Source organism: Sus scrofa, chromosome 3 (genome assembly GCF_054392235.1).
Source record: "Sus scrofa isolate SSC_HxYL_T2T_F1_AM1 chromosome 3, Sscrofa_HxYL_maternal_Yorkshire_Landrace_v2.0, whole genome shotgun sequence".
Classification (NCBI taxonomy): domain Eukaryota; kingdom Metazoa; phylum Chordata; class Mammalia; order Artiodactyla; family Suidae; genus Sus; species Sus scrofa.
This window is the reverse complement of record NC_139385.1, coordinates 3,968,574-3,991,392: the sequence shown is the minus strand read 5'-3', so window position 1 is coordinate 3,991,392 and position 22,819 is coordinate 3,968,574. Positions and strand designations below refer to the sequence as shown.

Sequence of the window (22,819 nt, the reverse complement as noted above, 5' to 3'; positions counted from 1 at the left end):
GGTGGCCATGCTGCCACCCTCTGCTGCCTCTGGAAGGAGCCCGTAGCTCCCTGTCCGAGGGCAGAGGCAGCAGGATGTGGGCAGGAAAGGCGCTTGTCCTGACGCCTCCCTGTGCGAGCCATCCGAGGTGAGGGCACGCTGCTTCTGGTGTGGGCGAGCGCTCTCCACAAGGCCGGTGCCCCGGGACCTTGTCTGCGCTGGGCCCCGCGTGTTGACTTGTCACTGATGCGTGGGTCTGTCAGCCTGAGGGCCCCTGGTCAGAGCGGTGCAGTCCCGTCTCTCAGTGCTGGTGCGGGAGCAGGCCTGGTCCTCCATCCCCCGGGCCAGCTTCCACTGGTCGGGGTCTCTTGTCTGCCAGAGGCCTGTGTGGCAGTTCCCTCCCCTGAGCCTTCCTCGACTGTTTCCGGCCTGGCTCATGCTGGCAAGGCGCATGGGCCTGCGGGGCTGGCAGGCGGCGGCAGACCTGGCAGAGCCACGCCGAGCGGGAGGAAGGGCCCACCTGCCCCTGGGCCCCAGGCTTCCAGGTGGAGCCACACTGGCAGCTTCGAAACAGAAAGTGGATTTCATTTTATTTTATTTTATTGTGCTTTTGTTTTTTGTTTTTGTTTTTTTTTAGAGCTGCACCCTTGGCATATGGAGGTTCCCAGTCTAGGGGTCAAATTGGAGCTACAGCTGCTGGCCTACACCACAGCCACAGCAATGCAGGATCTGAGCCATGTCTTCGACCTACACCACAGGTTACGGCAATGCTGGATCCTTAACCCCCTGAGCAGGGCCAGGGATCAAACCCGCATCCTCATGGATTCTATTTGGATTTGTTTCCACTGAGCCAGGATGGGAACCCTTGAAGGTGGATTTTAAAATACAGAGTTAGGGAGTTCTCACTGTGGTGCAATGGGCTCGGTGGCGTCTCTGGTGTGCTGGGATGCAGGTTCGATCCCTGGCGTGGCACGGCAGATTAGAGATCTGGCATTGTGGCACTTGTAGTGTAGGTTGCGGCTGTGGCTCAGATCTGATCCCTGGTCTGGGAACTCCATATGCCATGGGGTGGCCAAAAAAGGGAAATAAAGTAAAATTCAGAGCAGAGTTAGCAGAGTTCCTTGGTGGCACAGTGGGTTCAGAATCCAGCATTGTTGCTGCTGTGGCTCAGGTCACATCTGTGGCCCAGGTTCAATCCCTAGCCCTGGAACTTCTGCAAAAAAAAAAAAAAAAAATTTATTTTATTTATTGGTGGGTGCGGCCAAAAACCTAAAATACAGCGTCAGTGCTGTTTTGTGGACATAATTGTGTAAAGGGGCAGTGAAACCCCATCGCCCATACCCAGCTCGCCCCTGCTCATGGCAGATCTCCAGGGTCTGTTTGTTCTTCCGACCTGCACTGGTGATTTGTGAGTCTCACAGGAAATACCAGGCCAGCAGGGTTTCACTGCGCGGGTTCCGGGGGGATCCTTGGCCTTGACTCAGAGCTGGGTGGCTGGTGAGCTCTGGCTCTGTTCCTGGGGGACACTCAAGAGGGCCCGGTCTGGGAGCTGGCAGGCCTCAGGCCGCACGTGGACCGCACCGCAGCGCCAGCAGGATCGCCAGCAGCCCTGGTGCAGCCTCAGCTGCTGGCCAGCGTGGAAGACCGTCACTGCTCAGAATCTCCTGTGGTCAAGGTTGTCCAGGCCACCGGGGGGAGGCCAAGGGCTGGGACCGCACCCACTGCTGGGCAGGAGGCCTTTTCCCGCACTGGGTGGGGCCTGGGTGTAGAGCAGCAGATGAGTGGCCTGGACATTCTTCTGTTGTCACCGGGGCCCCGGGTTTTCCGGGTAAGGAATCTAGGGCCAGAATCACTGGACCCGGGGAGCTGGGGCTGGGCCCTCGGGCTTCCATCTGCAGTCAGGCTCCTGTGGGTGTTTGTGCCGCCACAGCACCAGACGGCCCCGGAGACCTGCTGGGCACCAGGCAAGTGCTTTGCGCCCTGGAGGGTCCCCTCCGCCCCGGCCCCGAGGACGACACAGGATGGCTGTCTCTTCTGTGACTAGAGCCTGGCCTGGCCCTGCCGCGGCCCGCACACCTCCCTTTTCCTTAGGGGCCTCGGGGACTGATTCCAGTGACGGCCTGGGCGCAGCGGTGCTCCTGGCTTCAGGTGACAGTCCACGGCTGGCGGCGTCAGCCATGAGGGAGGCAAGGCCGGGAGACAGCTGGGCGGCCCCCAGTTCTGAGCCTTGAGCCCATTTCTGTTTCTCTGCAGGCAGATGCCGCTCTTCCTTTAAACTCTTGATAAAAGCGTCTGGAACGTAAGGTGTGGTTTAAGCATTTACGTGTGCTGCTCAGTGACCTTAAGAGCTGTCTGCCCACCAGCGCAGTCGACACCCCAGACGTTCTCATCGCCCCAAACAGAAACTCCACGTGCACTGAGCAGCGCCCCGCCCCGGCTCCCGCTCACCCCCGTTCTGCCTGCTGTCTGTGCACTTGGCTCACGTGAGCAGCATCCTCTGGTGTCTGTCCATCCGCGTCTGGTTTACGCCACTTAACAGCCCGTCCTCAGGGCTCATCTGTATGGCAGCAGGTGTCAGAATCCCCTTCCTTTTAAGGCTGAGTGATACTCTGGTGTGGGGGTGGGTCACGTTTGCTCTGTCCTTTCGTCTGTTGACACTGTTTTTAGTTTATATTTTTTGTGGGTGAAATGGAATACCTTTGCATGCTTAAAAAAATCGTTTATAGAAAACGACAAATTCGGGACAGGGACCTGCAGGTCCCTCACAGGCAGAGGTTCGATTCTTCTGTCCTTGCCGCACAACGGTGAGGACGAGACCAGCCCAGCAGGCAGGGGTCTGAGGGTGCAGGAGCAGGGCTGCGGGTTACTCCAAGAGAAAACACCCAGCCTCCCCCGTAGGACAAACAGGGACTGAAGTACACCGAGAACAACTCTGTTTCTGGAACGTTTCAAACCAGGCCATGGTCCGCTTTGCTGGGTGTCCAGGTGGGGACCGCTGTTGGGGAGGGGTTTCTGGGCCTGGCCTGTCTGGGGGGTGCTGGGCACACGGGCTGCACTGCCCTCGGCCCACTTCGGCATAAAGGTGGTAGCGGCGGCCCTGCCTTTTCCACCCCTTGTGTTAGTGGGAGGAGGAGCCCAGCCTCTCGCCCGTGGTGAGTGGCCCTGGATCAGAGGTGGCCCTGGATCAGAAGTCACACCCTTGACCTGCTAAGCTCCACCTCCAAGCTTTGGTCCTGTGTGGTTTGCACAGCGCTGTTCATTTTAGTGAAAGATTGTCCAGGTGTCCATCCGGAGGAGACTGGGAAATAAATTATCATGTGCCCGGTCGGTGGCGTGAAAACGCAGATCAAAGAGGGAAGCGGCCGATGTCCCCAAAGGGACTGTCTTTCAGGGCAGGTGGCAAACAGACGCAGGCGTCGTCCGTGTCTCTGCTCTCCCAGGCGCTCAGTGTCTCTGGAAGGAGACCCGGAATCCAGGTGGGCGTCCCCAGGGAGGGGCTGGCCTCTCAATTTGCTCAGGCCCTTCTGGGGGCAGCCTCGCACTCGAGTTTCCCGCCGCGTGGTCCAGGCCCGGGAACTTCATCCCCTCCCTCCACGTGGGACCTGGGGACGCCGCATCAGATGATGACAGCTGATGCCCGGGGCCTTTCCCGCCCCCTTTTTGCACGAGGACAGGTTCCAGGCAGCTCCAGGGTGCCCTCTGGGCCCCTCCAGGTTTATTTATTTATTTATTTATTTTTTTGTCTTTTTGCTATTTCTTGGGCCGCTCCCGCGGCATATGGAGGTTCCCAGGCTAGGGGTCGAATCGGAGCTGTAGCCACCGGCCTACGCCAGAGCCACAGCAACGCAGGATCCGAGCCGCGTCTGCAACCTACACCACAGCTCACGGCAACGCCGGATCGTTAACCCACTGAGCAAGGGCAGGGACCGAACCCGCAACCTCATGGTTCCTAGTCGGATTCGTTAACCACTGCACCATGACGGGAACTCCCCCTCCAGGTTTAGTGAGGAGCTCGACAGGTGCACCCCACACGTCTCCCCAGAGCAGCGTCTGAGTTCAGGAACGCTTTGCACGCCATCCGCCGCTGTGCTTTTTGAGGGTAACCCTTATAGGGCGAGCGGCTTTTATAAACTTGCTTATGACTTTGGCTTTTCTGTAAGACTTGATTTGGGGAGGAAGGGGCTGCCGGCTTGCATTTTTTTCTAGTTTCTCAGGCAGGTGTTTTCCAGATGATTGAGGCAGTGCTGCTTCCTGAGTCAGCCCAGTGACGGTGCAGGACATACCTTTCTGGGGGCCCCCGTGTGGTGGCTGGGCCTGAGGTCCTAAGGCTGCGGCTGCCGTGTTGTCTCCTGACCAGGCCAGTTCTTTGGCCCCTATGAGATGCAAAGCAGGGAGGCCCTTCCCACCCCCCTTTCTTTCCGAACAGCCAGCGGTCTGTTAGCCCCAGTGGGGTGGGTGGCTCAGCCAGCTGCTGCTTCTTTTTTTTTTTTTTTTTTGCTATTTCTTGGGCCGCTCCCTTGGCATATGGAGGTTCCCAGGCTAGGGGTCTAATCGGAGCTGTAGCCACCGGCCTGCGCCACAGCCACAGCAACACAGGATCTGAGCCGCGTCTGTGACCTACACCACAGCTCCTGGCAACGCCGGACCCTTAACCCACTGAGCGAGGCCAGGGATCGAACCCGCAACCTCATGGTTCCTAGTCCGGCTTGTTACCACAGGGGATCTTCATGTAGACCTATCTTTTGAAGTGTAGACATGTTCACAGCTTTTGACCCAGTGATCCTGTTTCTGGAATTTATTCTGAGGAAACAACTAGAGACACAGATATGATTATGTTGTATTAAATGATGTTTATCGATATTATAGTATAGGGAGTTCCTAAATTGTGTTTCCCTAGAAAATGGCCAAGCGGCGGTAGCGCCCCCTGGTGGCCAGGGCAGAGGTGGTCCCAGGCCTGAGCCCGCTGGGCATTCTGTTGCTTTGGGTCAGAGTAGACACAGGCCTGGGAGCTGGGAAGAAATCCTCCAGACCTGATTCACATTGGTTGCATTTCCAGGTGTCACCCAAGCCAAATCTGGAAGGAATCTGTTCAGCTCAGCAGGAGAGCGAGGGGGAGAGGAGGCCGGTCTCGGGGGCGGAGCTGTTTGAACCCCTGGGCTCTCTAACCCGAACAAACCAAACAGAGACTTTAAAACAGACAGAAAATTTGCTTCCTGAAACCCTCAGAGAAGGCATTTGGGTGACTGAGTGTTTCAGATAGCTGAAGGCCCCATTTTAAATCCCTTGGTGTGTTTTTATTTCGTGTTTTTTTACTTTCGTATTTTTCTTTTTTGGCCGCATCTGCAACATATGGAGGCTTGGGGTCCAGTTGGAGTCGTAGTGGTCAGCCTACACCACAGCCACAGCACTGCCAGATCTGAGCCGCATCTGCGACCACAGCTCATGACCACGCCGGATCCTTAACCCACTGAGCGAGGCCAGGGATGGAACCTGCATCCTCATGGATACTAGTCAGGTTCATTACTCCTGAGCCACAGCGGGAACTCCCCCATGGTATGTTTTTAACAGCCTCGGGAGAAAGTTTTCTTCAATGTGGCACCTCCCTTGCAGCTGTTATAAATGGCAGAGTAAGTCTACTTTAACTTTTCTGAACATGTGATTCTGAAACCCCCGGGGGACTGCCCTGAGACCCTCCAGGAGGGCAGCATCCTTGGTGACCCCATGCGATCACTCCCTTAGCATCTCTTGCTGTGAGAATGTCCGGGGCAGGTGCCGGGTTTCAGAGCGAGTGAGCGGCCCCTCTCACGGGCCTGGCGCTTAGCACATTGTGTCTGTAGATCTTGCCTCTTTTCGCCCCAGATGTGAGCCTGGCCTGCACATGCCAGGGAGGAGGGCTCGGCCTCTTCTGCTGCCGGATGCAGGTTCTGTGCCGGTGCTGCTGCCCTGGAGGGCATGGGGGTTGCCAAGGGCAGAGCCAGGCCTGGGGAGTGCGTGGAGGAGAGAGTGAGTGGGGGGGTGCCCAGGGTGGGGGTGTCACAGGAGTGCACACACACGCGGGCCTGAAAGTGAACCCGTTGACCTGACCTCACCGGCCTGGCTCTTGTCCTCCTGACTCCAGGCTGGGGGCTGCAGGCTCGGGTCTTGACTTCAGTGATGCGATTAGCCCTGGTCAGGGGAGAGGATGCAGGAGCTGCCCTGTCCTGCAGCCAGTCACCAGCCTAGTTCTGGATGAGGCGGCTGCAGAGAAACTTCATTTCATTGCATCCGTTTACCTAAATCTCAGACTGTACAGGAATCATACAAATGAGCCTTAGAACGCAGACGGGGTGACACTGCAGAGGCCACGGAGTGCGTGAGCCCCACCCTGGGGAGCCCTGGCGCTGCCCTTGGAAGCGAGTGAGGTCCTTCTGTGTTTGCCCCTCGTCCACTTTCTTGTCACGGACACCAGGCGTCACTCTGGGTGGGGACAGTGGGGCTCCAGCCGGGATGGCCCGCTGGCTCCTTGGGCAGTGGGGTGCTTTACAGAGAGAGGTGAGTGCGGGTGGGCCCCCCGCAGCTCTGCCCAGCGTGGAGCTGAGCTGGGTGCGAACTGCGGAGAAAGCCTGGAGGAGGAAGTGGGTTTGATTCTGGGGTGGTGCCTCCGCCCACACCGCAGACCCACGCGCGTCCCTGTCCCTGGGATGGTAGGGCTGCAGCTGCCCAGAGCTGCGTTCCTGGCGTTGGGTGAGAAACGAACCTCTGTCGGCGCCTCGACAGCAGCTCACATATGAGCCTCGGAGGCAGGCTGGCAGAGGCCTGGCCCTCGCTCACACACCCGAGAATACGTTTCAAGTCGGGCAGATCACACAGCAGGAGTGCGGGTGAGGACTTGCCTCTGGGGTTCACGGTCGCAGACGCCGCTGCCGGGAGCAGCACACAGCTCGCAGAGCCGGGAGGCATTTCCTCAGCACCTTTATCACCACAAACATCAAATTTTGTGAGTGCCTTTCTGGCATTCACTTTACATACGTCATAAATTCAGCGCAGTGTCGCGACCGGGGTGGGGGGCTGGCTACGAGCGCGGCGTCTTTGTTCCTTGGAGCAGGTGCGGGTCCGTGGGAGCCCCTCCTGCCTCTCGCCTCCGAGGCCCACGGGATGGATATTCCCCTGTGACCAGAGGCGCCCTGGTTCCTGCAACCCCTGTGGGCTCCGGGGGGACCCCTGCGCCCCCTTCGCCTCCAGCTCCCTCCAGGCTGGCACTTGGCTTTTCTCTTGGCTGCTGCCCAGGATGGGTGGACAAGTGGGGACGGTGCTGTGACTGAGGCGAGGGGCCCACTCTGCTGCTGACCGGCTGGGGGGGCCATGGCCAGGCTGTCACCTCGCTGGCTGGCCACCTGGGCTCAAGGGGAGGGTGACATGAGCTAATGTCTGTGGGCGCCTGGTGTGGTGCCCGGCCCGGCAGCTACTCCGTGGAAATTGTCATCCGTTCCACGGGGCGGAGCCTGTTGGCTGCGGGAGGTGGGAGGACAGTCTGACCGCCGCTGGTCACGTTCAGACAAAGGCACGTGGCTGCCCGCGGCCACCTTGGCTTATTCTCCTGGCAGAGGGGCTGCACCACTTGGCGGGAGTGTGTGTCCTCTGAGGGTGGCCTGTGGGCACTTGGGTTTGGCCACCAGTCCCCTCCCTTCACTCCCCTGCGGGTGTCCTGGCTGTGGGGCCTCCGCTGGCTACAGCCGTCAGTCCTGCGGCCAGGGACCCCCTGCTGCCCAGGCATGTGGGGGGTCTGCCCCGACAGGCTGCTCTCCTGCTGCGGGGAGGCTGGCCTCCCTGGGCCTCGACGCCTCGGCCTGGCGGGGCGAGTGGGACAGGGCACCGCAGCCCCGACCCCCCCAGCCCGAGGGGCCCCGGAGGCGCCTGTCCGCGGCCGCCCCCCGGCCTCGGCCTCCCTCGCGGTCCTGCTAACCCTCGCCTCTGGTTCAGTTTCCAGGCCGAGCGGCCCGCGCTGAACGTCGTCGTCTTCCCTCTGCTCCACGAGGGCCTGACGGACGTCATCCGGGACGTCCCCATGGTGCACCTGGACGAGGTCACCCTATTTAAGAGCAGAGTGGCCGAGGAGCCCCCAAACCTGTGGTGGTGACAGGAGCGGGCCCCCCGCCCGTCGCCGCCTGTGGCCTCTGAGACTCCGTGGCTGAGGAGGCAGGACTGCTCCGGACAGGCGTGTGGCCTCCGGCCTCCGCCACGGCTGCTGCTCCCCGCGCCCGCAGGCCCCGGGATCCCCTCTGCGCCCCAAGAGGAAGGAAGCCCCCTCCCTGACCATCCCGCGCCCCCGCCTCGTCCCCCGGGGGCCGCTGGGGACTCCGCTCCGTGATGTTGGGGCCGAGACGCGCGAGGAGGAGGAGGAGGCGCGAGGGCGGCCTTCGAGTGAGGAGCACACCACCGGGGCGCCGACTCCTCGGGGGCCGGGTCCCCCCATGCCCAGCAGTGTCCTTCCCTTTGCTCTCGTGTTCCTGGTCCCCTGCCTCCGGGCTCTGGGCAGGGGGCCCGGTGCGGGCTGGCCGTGCTTGTGTGTTGGTGGACGCTCTCGCCCTGTGCGCCGTCCACGCCGGCCTCCTGCACGGCCACCTGGTGACGGCGTGCCTGCGGCTCCCCCGCGGCCACGCGCCTGAGGCCGTGAGGACCTTGCAGGTGGTGCGGCTGGGGCTGCAGGTTTGGGTTCTCGTTCCTTTCAGCCCAGTCGTGTCTCCGGCAGTTTCCAGCCAGATGCTGTCCGGGCAGGTTCAGGACCGGCTGCCGGCCGGGGGCGGGGACCCAGGAGCGCTGGGCAGGGCCTCCCGCTCTGAAGGCCGCAGGCCCCTGTAAAGATCCGTGTTTCCGGGGAAACCGATAGACCTGCTTCACGAGAAAAACTTGAAATAGTACAATGCCGAATGGGTGTGTGAGGCCCGGGCAGCGATCACGTTACCCCATTGCAGACAGCTTCATTGAGCACTTTAAAAAAACTCAGCGCAGCTCTTCCAAAAACGAGGGCCGGCCTCCCAGGGTCCAGGGCCTCAGCCTTCCCAGCGGGGACGCCCCTTGGCCTCTGGGCTTCTGAGGGACCCTGGGTGGGTTCCCTCCACCCTCTCGCCTCCGACATTCCCGGTGATGCTCCTGGAAACTTCCAGGAAACGCTGAGCCTTGTCGCAGCAGCTTCTAGCCAGGGGCACCTGGGTGTGGCCAGAGCCTGCCTCCCCAGGACCCCGGGGGTTGGGGCCCGTCTGGCCCCTGGCATCCCTCTCCCTCTGGGCTGAGGGTGCACAGTCTGCCAGGCCTGCCTCATGCTGCTGCTGCCGCCTGTCTGGGCTGCCCCCTGTCTTCCTCCTCTGTCCCCTGTAGCCTGGCCCGCAGTTGGCCCTTTAAAGACCCGGTCCCAGGGCCTTCATTCGCCTGCCCTTCCCTGGCTTCTCAGGAGGCAGACAGCCCAGCAGCCCCACCACACCAGGCTCAGGGGTCTGGGAGGCCTTCGGGCTCGGCTGCGGGAGCCAAGTGCTCCTAGGGCCTGGGTCCCGGGACTCGCCAGCCCGAGTGCCCTGCTTGGTTCTCCATGAGTGCCGTCTGTCCGGCAGCCTCCTTCCATCCCAGCTGCCTTCACTGAGCAGACAGGGCCTCCTCCCGCACCCTGCTTTTCTTGCTGTGGCTGCAGCTGGCTCCTGCCTGGAGCGTAGGGTACCCTCCTTACCCGCTGGGCTGTGGCTTCAACTTTTGGCCTCCCAGCTGGAAGAGCTGTCTGCCAGCCCCTCCTGGTGAATCCCCTGCACCAGAGCTACAGCCTGACCTCAACCTTCCTGGTCCTGACCTGACCTGAGGAGCAGGGCCAAGGCCCTGTTAGGGCTACACAGCTGTGGATGAGGTCTGAGATGTCGTGCCCCCCCCCCCCCCAGTTCCTGGGTACTCCGTTCCAGTGGTACCTTGAGACCCCAGGAGGGGGACCCGGAAGGGGGCAGCGTGGTGGCTGACTGCCCTTTACCCTCAACACCAGGGTGTGGCCAGCCACAGCCTGACCTGCAGGACAGCGCAGCCCAGGCCACCTCTGGGACCTCTGGGCCCTGCTTGGGGACATTCCTCCTGTCCTCCAGGGCAGCGTGGGCTCAGGCCCCAGAGGGATCTTTCCACTAGGAGTTTATCCACAGGCATTGCCTGAAGGGCCTTTTCTCACGAGTAAGCACTTTTAACCAGCAGCATCATTTATGCCACGAACAGGGAAGGAGGGGCGGTGCACGAGAGGCTGAGGTACCAGCGGCCTTGGAAAGCAGCCCCCGAACAGTAGGCTTAGTATTTTTAGTGCCCCCCAACCATCCTTTACTTAGAGCAAGAACTTCCGCTGCTTCTACGCCCGAGACAGGACTCACCAGATGTTAATAATGTGCTTATTCTCGCTAAGTGCTATTTTGGCACCGGTGTTAATTGCAATTTATATTCTGCAGCCTTTTACGCTGGGAAAAGAACCCACCCTAATGGTCCCCAATTGGCAGAACGGGGCTGTTAAGCGGCTGACCATATGCTGCCTGCTGAGAGGAGCCTGGTCCGCACTGCAGCCCGTGTGTGCGCGCGTGTGCATCTGTGTGCCCGCGTGTGCATCTGTGTGCCCGCACGTGTGCGTGTGGTATGCGGGGGGGGCCGGCTCCATGGTGCGCATGCGTGGTGCGTGCGTGCGCCGGAGTCGCGCGGGAGGCGGGCGAGAAGGAGGCGTTGAGGGCCTTTCTCTCTCTGTTGAGACGCCCCCGACTCCCGGGGCCGCCTCTGCCTCTGCCCCGCGCGCCCACCGCCCGGCCCGCTCCTGGGGCGGTGGCTTCGCGGCCGCGCCGCCAAGCAGGCCGGCCGCCGGGCCCGGAGGTGCGCAGACGCCGCCCCCCGCCCTCGGCGGCTCTTCTCGGGACGTGCGGGGGCCTTGGCGTCCGAGCCCAGGGCTGAGGACACTGCGGTCTCAGGCGCTGCGGCCCGGGCGCCCGCCGCCTGCCCGCTGCCCTTCCGAGGCCCCGCGGCCGGCTGCGCAGGGCGGGGGGCCGAGGGCGACACCCCTTAGTCGCCCTGGAGCCGCAGGCCACTGGGCCCGGGGGCAGAGGCTTGGCAGAGGCCGGGCCAGGCGGGGGGGGGGGGGGGGGGGGGGGGCCTCTGCCGGCCCGAGGGTCTGAACCAGCAGCCGCAGCCGGTGAGGCCCGAGGCGAGGGAGGCTGGAGTCCCCTCCCGCCCCTCCGACAGGAAAGGGACAGGGCTGCTCGGAGGGGCTCAGGCACCCAGAGCCTGGTCGCCAGTCTCACTGGCCTCCGGGGCGCAGGATTCTAATTAGAAGCGTCCGAGGTCTTGTGAGATGGACAGATGCCCACAGAGATTTAAACGAACGGCGGGGCTGACACAGGCTGACCACTGTGGTCTAAAGTACTCTCTAAAGGGCGTTTCTGTCGTGGCTCAGCCGTTAAGGAATCCGACTAGGAACCATCGGGTTGTGAGTTCGATCCCTGGCCTCGCTCTGTGGGTTAAGGATCCAGCGCTGTTGTGAGCTGTGGTGTTAAGTCACAGACGTGGCTCGGATCCCGCGTTGCTGTGGCTCTGGTGCAGGCCGGCGGCTTCAGCTCCAATTGGACCCCTAGCCTGGGCACCTCCATACACCGCAGGTGTGGCCCTAAAAAGACAAAAAATAATAATGGTCTTTCAAAAAACACTGAAGTATGAGGTTTTGCATTAATATCACAGGGTCGGGGTGCCTGCTGGACATGGAGATGGGGGTGACCAGGGCAGAGTCAGAGGCTGCCCTTGGGCTAAATCTGACTTGGGAGGGGCTTTGCAGAGGGGGGCGGGCAGGGGCCTGCGCCTGTGCACCTGACACCCCGCAGCTGGACCTTCCCAGCCCCAGACCGCGCCCCTCACTGGCCGGTTGTGCTCAGCAGGTGAGCGGTTTTGAGGGGGGCGGAGGTGAGTGCCAGTGTGTCCCGCAGCATGTGTGTGACCAGGTGCTAAATGACCGAACGTGTCACCTGCCTTTCGATGACAGACCTCCCGGTCCTCCGGGGAGGCCGCTCCTGAATTTTGTGTTCCAACTACATTTTGAATGGGTATTTCCATGTAAATTTGTGGCATGTGGAAAGTTTCAAATAAAGTGGACTTGATTTAGAAAACCCGGCAGCTGTGTGGTGCTTCCAGCAGGGGTGCCCCCTGACCTTTCCCTTTTGACCCCTCTGCAGTCCCCCCAGGGCGGGTGCTGCTTTTCGGGCATTGAGGACAGACTGGGGCCGGTTGGGGGTCCCTGGATGGGGACATGAGATGCATGGCGGGGGGCGGGGGGTGATGGGCGGGCCCCCAGGGACCCTGTGTGGCCTGGAGCCGCCCTCTACATGAAGGCTCCGGGGCTGCGGGGACCCAGTCAGTTTAATTTTTACTTGATACCCATGTTTATATTTTTCAGTTGTGGCAAATGTGCACGGCACGAGGTTTACGACTGGACCGTTGTGATGCTGTGGTTCGGGGCAGTCGGTACCCTCACCTTGTCGTGTAACCATCACCCCCCATCTCGAGAACCCTCTCCATCTTCCCGCGCGGAGACTCTGCCCCTCTGCCCACCAACTCCAGTCGCCTTCCAGCCCCTGGCACCCGTCCCACTGTCTGTCTCTGTGAACCTGACTCTTCTAGGGACCTCATAGGAGTGGAATCGTACCGTGTTTGTCTTTTGGTGACTGGCTTGTTTGTAGCGGCAGTTTCAGGCAGAAGCTTCCTGAAGGGGACCTGGGCTCTGGGAAAGGGATCTGCCCGCAGCCAGCGGTGGATGGATGGTGGCTTGAGGTCAGGGCAGTGGGGAGGCATCTGGGGAGGACCTGGACTTGGGAGGGGCCGTGGACAGGGGTGGGTTCCAGAGGTGCTGCAGGACAGTGACCAGGGCAGGGACCTTCAGGTGGGCCGAGGAGGGCTTGGTGATGCCTCCTGAGCCCCGGGATTGGTCCTTGAGGCGGGAGTCACCTGAGCTGCAGGTAGCGTGCAGGCAGGAGCCTCCGTCCTTCCCGATGCTGCCTGAGCCGTCACCCACGTTGGTGTCGCCACGGGTGGACGGTGCGAGGGGTTCCTGCAGCAGCCCCCCAAAAGGGTTTGCAGACTTGAGCAGGGGCTGGGCTGCCTTGGGGGGGGGGATGGGAGCCACGCTGTCGCTTCCGGGCCTCTTCCTGGTGGGCAGTGGGCAGGGTTTCCAGGGGGGTCCCCTCCCCACCACAGGGGCTGCCCCTCCAGGGACACAGCCTCAGTCGTGGGCCTTCGCACATGTGCACACACCAACATTCACCACCACCCCACACACTCATCCACTCACAACTGCACACGCACAGATTCACAAACACCCTAATACAGGCTCACGTGCACACATCCACACACACCTGACACTCACACCGCCCTCACAGGCAGGTTCACAAACACCCCACTTTCGTGTTTGTATGACACACGCATGTCCCAACCATTCTCACAGGCACGTGTGTGAAGTCACACTTAGAATCACACACTGGCACACACACTCCACAGTCCACACAAGATGCCCCACACACTGAGTCAGGCTCACGAGGCCCTCGCCCACCTGCATTCACACCCACCCTCGCCCGTTCACATTCCTGCCCATCTCACACTCACACACGAGCACTTACGGGGATTCACACGTGCACATATTCACCTCTTTGCTCACACACCACACAGGTGCCCTCCTGCCTTCACACGCTCATGTACACAGACACACACTCACCTGCACGCAGGCATCCACTCACACGTACATTTGCACACCCCCCCACAGATAATCCTAGCTAGCATTTGTCCTCACACCTGCCCACCCATCCATGTTCACAGCCAGTCACACGCAGACACTGCACACACAACATCCAGACATACACTGCAGTTCCCCGTCACTGGCAGGCTCGCGCATGCACTCCTGTGTCACACCCGCACAAAGGGACCGCCTTGATTTTACACACGATTCAGCTAAAGGGGAACTCTCTGTCGTGTTCGCCCCAGGAGCCTGGACACACGCCGACAGGAGGAACCACAGCGAGAGAACAATCCCCTGGAACCCCTGCCGGCCTTTTGGTTCATGTCTTTCGGGCCTTTGTTCTCAGCCTTTAAACCGTCTGTGGCCTTTAAACCGTCTGTAGCCGGATCGGCAGGTTCGGTTCGGGTCCTGGTTGACGCCCACCACGGCAGAAGCCTCCTGCTGTGTTTTCCCTGACCCGTCAGGGTAGGGATGCGGCTTTGCCCTCCGGCCTGTCCCCACCACGGGCTGACTACGCCACGTGCCTCCAATAGCCTCGGGCCCGAGCGTTTGTCTGTATTTAGAATTCTTTCCTTAGGAGAGACTCTTGGTGGTGAAATTTCTGGGCCTAAGGAGGAATTGTTTAAGGCTGGGAGGAGCTTTCGGGAAGCCGGAGAAGCAGAGCTGTCTTTGAGGGGTGGGTTTAGCGTCTTTGCAAAGGATGGTGGCCCACAGCTCAGCCCTTGGCTTCGGGACGTGGAGGCCCCCCAGCGACCGCTCCCTGCACGGGGAGGGAGGCTTTACTTGCTAAGCGCCCTGATTTCCAATGTTCTGATTCCCCAGGACACGGATGATTATTAAGCCATGCGAGTGAGCAATGCAGATAAACTAGAATTAATTTTCTTTCTTTCTTTTTTTTCTTTTTTTTTTTTTGTTTTTTATGGCCACACCGTGGCATATGGAGGTTCTCAGCCTGGGGGTCCAATCAGAGCTACAGCTGCCTGCCTACACCGCAGCCACTGCCACGCCATATCCGAGCAGCGTCTGCGACCTACACCACAGCTCACGGCAATGCCGGATCCTTAACCCACTGAGCAGGGCCAGGGATCGAACCCGCAACCTCATGGTTCCTAGTCAGATTTCTTTCCTCTGAGCCACGACGGGAACTCCTAAAATTAATAAATGGAACAGGACGTAAGTCCTGTCGAATGGTGACACCCCACCATTTGCCTTTGTGTCCAGGGAGGGCGGCGACCCCCAGTGGGTTATTCCAGAATTGGGGGGTGTGGTCTCAGAGGAGCCCAGCTTCTCGCTCCCACTCACCTCCCACGGGGGCCCTGGGGGCAGCCTCAGGACAGGCCACCTGCCAAGGTAGAAGATGGCCCCGAAGATGTCCAGGCCCTTGTCCCCAGATCCTGCGGCTGTGCCGGGTCACCGGCAGAGTGGAATTGGGCTTGCGCAGCAGCAGCTTTGAGATGGGGAGGCTGTCCTGGCGGACCCGCTGGAGTCAAGAGCGCCCTTGCTCATCGAGGGGGACCTGGAGGCGGCAGCAGGAAGACTCAGCCCAACGCCGCTGGAGCAAGAGGCCGCAGGCGAAGGGTGCAGGCGGTCTTCGGAAGCCGGGAAAATCCAGGAAACGGACTCTCCCCTGGAGCCGCCGGAGTGACCCAGCTCCGGTGACATCTTTATTTTAGCCCAGTGGGACTGGAGTCCGATTCCTGACCTCCAGAACTGTAAGAAAATTGACTCGGGTTGTTTTAAACCACGAAGCCTGTGGTAGTGACACAGTGTCGGCAGCAGGTCAGGGATGCACCATCGGGGCGTCCCCACTCCCTCTCCCATCCTTCCCGCACTCACGGGCCGCCTGCAAGGTGAGGGAGGAGAACAGGGGAGTCCAAGAATGACGGGAAAGCAAGTCCCCGTCGTGGCGAAGCGGAAGCGAATCCGACTAGGAACCATGAGGTGGCGGGTTTGATCCCTGGCCTTGCTCAGTGGGTTAAGGATCTGGCATTGCTGTGGCTCGGGTGTAGGCCGGCAGCTGCAGCTCCGATTGGACCTCTAGCCTGGGAACCTCCATATGCCTCGGGTGCAAAGAATGACAGGAAGGAAATGCAGGTGCATTTCCTGCAGGTAGAAAGATTTCTCTATGTGTGTGTTCCATTTTATTTTATTTTTATTTTATTTTTCGGCTGCACCCCTGGCATGTGGAAATTCCCAGGCCAGGGAGAGAACCTGAGCCACAGGAGGGACTCCTAAACCACCAGGCCACCGGAGAACGCCTGGTGTGTGTGTTTTAATTCTCTTCTTTTTCCAGATTTTCTGTTGGGCACAGATGAAATTCTGAAATGTAAGCAAAAAACATCCACATAAAAACAAAGTGATGAGGAGTTCCCTTGTGGCACAGTAGGTTAAGGATCAGCGTTGTCACTGCAGCAGCTTGGGTTGCTACTGTGGCTCGGGTTCAGTCCCTGGCCTGGGAACTTGCACATGCCCCTGGAGCGGAAAAAAAAGAAAAAAACCCACGAAGTGAATAAAATAATTTCGTTAGGGAGTTCCCTGGTGGCCTGGTGGGTTAAGGATCTGGCATTGTCACTGCTATAGCTCAGGTCACTTCTGTGGCTTGGGGTCCATCCCTGGCCCAGAAACTTCCACATGCCATGGGTGCAGCCAAAAAAATGTCATTAAAAACATATTCTAGGAGTTCCCGTCGTGGCTCAGCGGTTAATGAATCTGACTAGCATCCATAAGGACACAGATTCCATCCCTGGTCTCGCTCAGTGGGTTAAGGATCGGGCCTTGCCCTGAGCTGTGCTGTAGGTTGCAGATGCGGCTCAGATCCCCTGTCTCTGTGGCTGTGCTGTAGGCCGGCGGCTACAGCTCCGAATGGACCCCTAGCCTGGGAACCTCCGTATCCCACGGGTGAAGCGCTAAAAAGACAAAAGGACAAAAACAAAAAATCCAAAAACAAAAGCATATTCTAGAATGAAGCTCTCAGCAAGATCAGATCTGCTGTAGATCTAATAAAACAGAAAAGCGTTCACGGTTTATTAATCCCAAAGGCAAGTTGCAAGATCCCCTTCAGGATATGGTGCCCTAGTTTGGTTCAAAAAGAGGCCTTCGCAGGATGAGCTGGTGCAGAGCGAAATCTGGACCAGCCGCACACGGATTCACCAGCTATTAGTGGAGGGGTCTTTGGGGGAGCGGGCTACCCAGAACGAGGCTGGATCCTGTGAGGTCGGTTCAGCGTCTCGCTGGTGATGGGGACGAGCCCTTCCTAAGGTGGGGGGAGGAGAGCTCGGCGCCAGCCCTCGAGGGGGTCCAGGCACCCCTCCCTGGCTCCGGGGGCCGAGGGCAAATCCTTCAAAGACTTAGCCGGGTTTTTAGCAGAGAGAAGCCATATGCTTTGTGCCCTGTTACCTTGCTCTGCAGAACAGGCCAGGGGGGCTCTGCTCCCTCCCTGCAGCCACGGCCTGCCGCCGGCCACCTGCTCCGGGCCGCGTGCCAGGGGACACTGTGTGGTTTCAAGCCGCAAAGCCCCGCTCTCCTCCTTGGCGGGGAGGGCGTGAAAGGCCTGCATTTCTTTTAACCTTTTCTTTTTTTTTTTTTTTTTTTTTTTTTTTTTTTTTTTTTTTTTTGTCTTTTTGTCTTTAGTTGTTGTTGTTCTTGTTGTTGCTATTTCTTGGGCCGCTCTCGCGGCATATGGAGGTTCCCAGGCTAGGGGTCGAATCGGAGCTGTAGCCACCGGCCTACGCCAGAGGCACAGCAACGCAGGATCCGAGCCGCGTCTGCAACCTACACCACAGCTCACGGCAACGCCGGATCGTTAACCCACTGAGCAAGGGCAGGGACTGAACCCGCAACCTCATGGTTCCTAGTCGGATTCGTTAACCACTGCGCCACGACGGGAACTCCTCTTTTAACCTTTTCTTAAGAGAAAAAAAAAAATGACTGCCGAAAATCGCAGAAAACAAAGAGCTTGCTGAGTTATCATCGAGCGTGGAAGCAGAGTTTTGCCACTCGGGTCACCACCACCTCCCTCGCCCCCTCCCGTGTCGCCTGTCCAGCCAGCGCGCCCTTCGCTGCTTCTCGGACCAGCCTCACAGCCCCGCAGCTCGGCTCACTCGCTCTTGCACAGTTTCCATCTGCTGAGCCGAAAGTCCTGGCCAGAGGTTCCCGTCCCTCTGTCTCTCTCCTGAACAATTTACAGCTTGAGAGCCTGCGCCAACGGGCCTGGAGAGCTTCCCACTGTCTGCATGTTGCTGACGGCCGCCCTCAGAGCCGCTCAGCCTCATCTGTGTTTCCTGCAAACTGGAAGCTGCTTCCAACTCAGGTGCAAGTCTTCCTTGTGAAGGTATTCTTTTATGCTGATTTCGATCTCGTTTAACAAGTAATGCTTTTTTTCCCTCTGCCCCACAGCATATGGACTTCCTGGGCCAGCAGTCGGATTGAAGCCACAGTCTTGACCTACGCTGCCGCTGTAGCAACCCCGGATCCTTCACCCCCTGTGCTGGGCTGGGGATCCAACCTGTGTCCCAGGGCTCCAGAGACGCCGCTGATGCTGTTGCCCCACGGCGGGAACTCCTGCCCCGTGTTCGTTTTGATGGTTTCTGTGGTGCACCTATTTCTGCCTCCCGTCATCCACACTGAGACTGGTGACAGCTCTAATTATTTACTCGAGTTATTATCTGATTCCCAATGATTCGACATCAAGGTGGTTTCTCATTTTTGGCTTTTGCAAACAATGCTGTGGTGAGCCTTCTTATAAACGTAGTATTTGCGCCTAGTTTTTTCTCCAGGACAGAAAGCATTCTTAGGAAGAAAATTTCAGGGTCCAAAAGTGTTTAGAGTTGGAGGTGTCAGTGCACGTGGCTCGTCCATCCCCAGAAAGAACAGACGCCTTGTCCCGGGACTGAGCAGGAGTCGGTTTGCATCATGAGGCTCCACGGGCTCCTCCATCCCCACCTGGACGGTAAGAAGCCACTCCCGGGGCAGATGCTGGTCCGTTGTCCCGTCTCAGCGCCCAGGCTGGGCATCGGCTGGGCCTGGCCGCTCAGTGTCTGGGGACTTGGATTCACTCAAAGAAGGAAGAGGACTTCCCGTCGTGGCGCAACAGAAACAAATCCGACTAGGATCCATGAGGTTGTGGGTTCGATCCCTGGCCTCCCTCAGTGGATTTGCCATGAGCTGTACAAAAAAAAAAAAAAATCAAAGAAGGAAGAAAAGGTAGCAATTCTTCCGACCAGTTTGTCACAAGTCAAGCTTTGGGAACCCTTGTGACTGTCAAAACAAAAGCAAAAAACTGACACTAGAGATTTTTGTTCCTAGAATGCCTTTAAAGGTCTAAATCTCGGGGTTCCCGTTGTGGCGCAGAGGAAACGAATCCAACTAGGAGCCATGAGGTTGCAGGTTTGATCCCTGGCCTCGCTCAGTGGGTTAAGGATCCTGTGTTGCTGTGAGGTGTGGTGTAGGTGGCAGATGCGGCTCAGATCTGGCACTGGTGTGGCTGTGGTGTAGGCCGGCAGCTGTAGCTCCGATGCAACCCCTAGCCTGGGAACCTCCATATGCTGTGGGTGTGGCTGTTTAAAGCAAAAATAACATAAAGTTTTAAATCTTAAGCCAACAGTCGAGCACAGCAAACCCTGGATGCAGTAGGGTCATTGTCCAGCTTTACGTGGGTGTGGGTGGTGCTGGGCCTGCAGGCGAGTGACACACCCGCAGGTGGCAGAGAAAAGAAGCCAGCCAGTCCCAACACTGCGGACCCTCCCTGGCCCCATGGTGCTGCTTGCTGTCTAAACACACACACCACCTGTCCCCCATCCCGCCCCCACCCAGTGCACAGTAGGTCCTGGGTAATTGTGCAGGGTTTGGGCACTGGCCATGGGCCAGACTTCGGGGCCCCGCACGAGTGTGGTCCCCAGAGTAACTCCAGCCTCAGTGCTGCCAACCCTGGCCCGGCCCCTGGGCTCCCCGGCCCCCACCCCCGGGCCGCCACCCTTGCCCACCACCCCTTGCAAAGGCCCCCGCAGCCCCCAAGCATTTGTTCTGCAGCCGGAAAGCTTTTGCTTCTCCCTCTATCCCTTGCCCGTTTTTTGGGTTTTTTTGTTTTTTTTTTTCCTTTCTTTTTGGAAGCAGTGCTGTTCGGAGATAATAGTGCTTCTGGGAAACAGGGCTGAGAGTCTTGTTTGTTCAAAGAAAATATTTTCCTTCTACACACAAGTGCTGTGTTTACGCCATAAATCGGCCTCCTCCGCTTCTGTCCTCCCGCCCACCTTTCTGCTGGCATCTGTCCCCGAGTCGAGCTGGGCCCAGGCAGGGGGGGGTGGGGTCTTTAGAGCCTCCCTCCCAGAAGCGAGTCCTGGCAGCCCCGCTGGAGGGACACCTCGGGGTGGGGGTGGGGGTGGGGGTGGGGGCTGGGAGCCGGAAAGGCTCAGGTCCAAGGGGGCTGTCGGCCCTGGAGGCCCCCCCCTGCCTGATCACAGCTGGGTCCCCCCACGCGCCCCCCCCAGGAGGATCTCCCCCCACCCCCCCCACCCAGTCTGCCCGTGATAGGCTTTGCATATGTGCTGTTTTATTTTTTTAATGATTTTTAGGTTTTCCATTAGAGCTGGCTGACAGCGTCCTGTCAGTTTTCTCCTGCACAGCAAGGTGACGCAGTCCCACATACACATCTACATTCTTTTTCTCACGTTGTCCTCCGTCCTGCTCCATCGCAAGTGACTAGATACATACGTGTTTGAGACGCTTGAGGCTCGACAGCCATGGGGCTGCAGGGCTGGGTGTGATGGGGCCTTAGGGGTGGGGTTCCCTCTCCCCCCACCCTCTGCCTGGGCCTGGGGGCTGCTGAGGCTGGGGTGATATGGGAGCAGATCCTGGCGTGGCCATGGCCGCCCCCTGGCCCCACTCAAGGGGGGAGGGCACAGCCATGTCCCCCCCAGTTCAAACTGGGGGTGTCAGGGCTTTTGCCGGCTCCCAGCCCCAGCACCTGCTGGGCCCACGGTGGGCACCAGCATTTCTCTCTCTCTCTCTCTTTTTTTTTTTTTTTGGTCTTTTTGTCTTTTTAGGGCTGCACCCACATTATATGGAGGTTCCCAGGCTACGGGTTGAATCAGAACTGTAGCCGCCGGCCTACACCACAGCTCACAGCAACGCCGGATCCTTGACCCACTGAGTGAGGCCGGGGAGCGAACCTGTGTCCTCATAGACGCTAGTTGGGTTCGCTAACCACTGAGCCACGACGGAAACTCCCACCGGCATTTCTCTCGACTCATCAAAGACCACATCTGGTCACCGGGCACCTGCCAGCCCCACGGCACCAGGGTCTCAGCTGCCCCGAGGCACTTGGAGAGGCCTGTGGCTGTGGCCTGTGTCCCCGTGTGTGCCCTCGGCCACGTGCCCCATCCCCCACTCCCGTCCGTCTGTCCGTTCACCTGCTGCTGGGAGTTTGCCCGGGTCCCAGGATGTGGCTCTTGCAAAGACGGCTGCTCTGAACATTGGTGTGTGGACGGACGTTCGCTTTCCTTGCTCTCGGGTAAAAACCCAGGGCGAAGTGTCTGCGTCGGTGTCTGTTTAGCTTTTTAAGAAAGTGCTGAACTGTTTGCCGAAGTGATGGCTCCATTCGCCCCCCGCCCCAGCAGCCGAGGGTGCGTTACCCTCCCCAACACTGGGTAACGTGGCTCCTTCCTTTCCAGCTGGTGTCCGAACCTCCTGCTGATTGTCTTTTGCCTTTTGCCAGGGACTAACGACATTGAGCATCCTGTCAGGTGCTTATGTGGCATCAGTGTATCTTCGTTGGTCAAGGGTCTCTTCCAATCTTGTGCCCCCTTTTTTTTTTTTAAGTTCCCGGGCCAGGGATTGAACCCTTGCCGCAGCTGTAACCTGAGCCACAGTGGTGACAAAGCCGGATCCTTAACCCACTGAGCCACAAGGGAATGCCATGCTGTTGCTATTTGAATAGCTGAAGAAATCCTTCGTCAGATGTATCTTTTCTCCTGGGCTATGACTTGCCATTTCTGTTTCTGTTTCTGGCCACGTTTGCAGCACGTGCGAGTGACAGCAGTGACGCACGACACAGCAGGGGCAATGCCAGATCCTTAACCTGTGGCCTTTTTGGTTCTTTAAAATAATGTCTTTTGAAGAACAAACAATTTTTTTTTGAGGCAGTCCAGCTTACTAATATTTTCCTCTTATAACTTGGCACTTGTGTTGTTTTTCAGAAATCTTCGCCAAACCCAAGGTCACTAAAGATTTGTCTCTCATGCTTTCTCCAACAAATTGTGTGGCGTTCGTGTTTACATCTGGTCCTCTGATCCATTCTTTTGGTGAAACACATCCACATTGCTGTGTAGCCGTCAGCACCGCCCTCTCCAGAACGTTTTCGTCTTTCCAAATGGACCCTGTGTTCCCGTTAAACACCGGCCCCCCAGCCTACCTCCCCCAGCTCCTGGCAGCCACCTCCACTTCCTGCTCCATGACCCTGAATATCTAGGACCCCACAGAAGTGGAGTCCCAAGGGATTCGTCGTTTTGTGTCTGGCTCATTTCCCTCAGCACAGTGTCCTCCAGCTTGTCACATAGGTCAGAATTTCCTTCCTTTTTTAAAGCTGAATAGTATTTCATTGTGTGGTTGGACCAAATGGTGTTTATCCATTCATCCGCTGATGGACCCTTGGGTTGCCTCCCCCTTTTGGCTCCTGTGAATCCTGTCCCCATCCACAGGTAACCTTGCAGTTCCCGTTGTGGCTCAGCAGTAAGGAACCCAACTAGTATCCATAAGGATGCGGGTTCGATCCCTGGCCTTGCTCCATGGGTTAAGGATCCGGCATTGCCGTGAGCGGTGGGGTAGGTTGCAGACACGGCTTGGATCCTGCAAGAAAAAAACAAAAATGAAGAAAAACAAGTGCGCAGGAGTTCGGTGTTCTTCCTTTCGTTGCCACCCCTTGTTATTTTCTGGGTTTTGAGCGTAGCCAGCCTGGCAGGTAGGTGTGCAGCGGCGCCTCATGAAGGTCTTGATTTGTCTGTCGAGGTGTTTAGTGAGGTCGAGCATGTTTTTCCCCTCGGTCTGTCTTCTTGGGGAAAATGTCTCTCCAAGTCCTCAGCCCTTTTCTTTCTTTCT

At 58.7% G+C, this 22,819-nt stretch overlaps 1 protein-coding gene across 4 annotated transcripts in view; it reads left to right on the top strand.

Annotated features, from left to right (window-relative positions):
• Positions 1–22,340, top strand: part of FBXL18 (F-box and leucine rich repeat protein 18) — a 46,421-nt gene extending 24,081 nt beyond the window's left edge. Inside the window, exons 5-6 of one of the 4 annotated variants that reach the window (XR_014839944.1) lie at positions 12,398–12,771; positions 13,975–14,929. Coding sequence is in view for 3 of the 4 variants with exons in the window: in XM_021086043.2 (XP_020941702.1) it covers positions 12,398–12,632 (235 nt within the window). In the remaining variant the exon portion in view is untranslated. Of the gene's footprint in view, positions 1–7,938; positions 12,111–12,397; positions 14,930–21,921 lie in introns of those variants that run through there. The other 3 variants (XM_085016337.1, XM_021086043.2, XM_021086045.2) reach the window with 3 other exon arrangements.
• Positions 22,341–22,819: the final 479 nt, after the last annotated feature.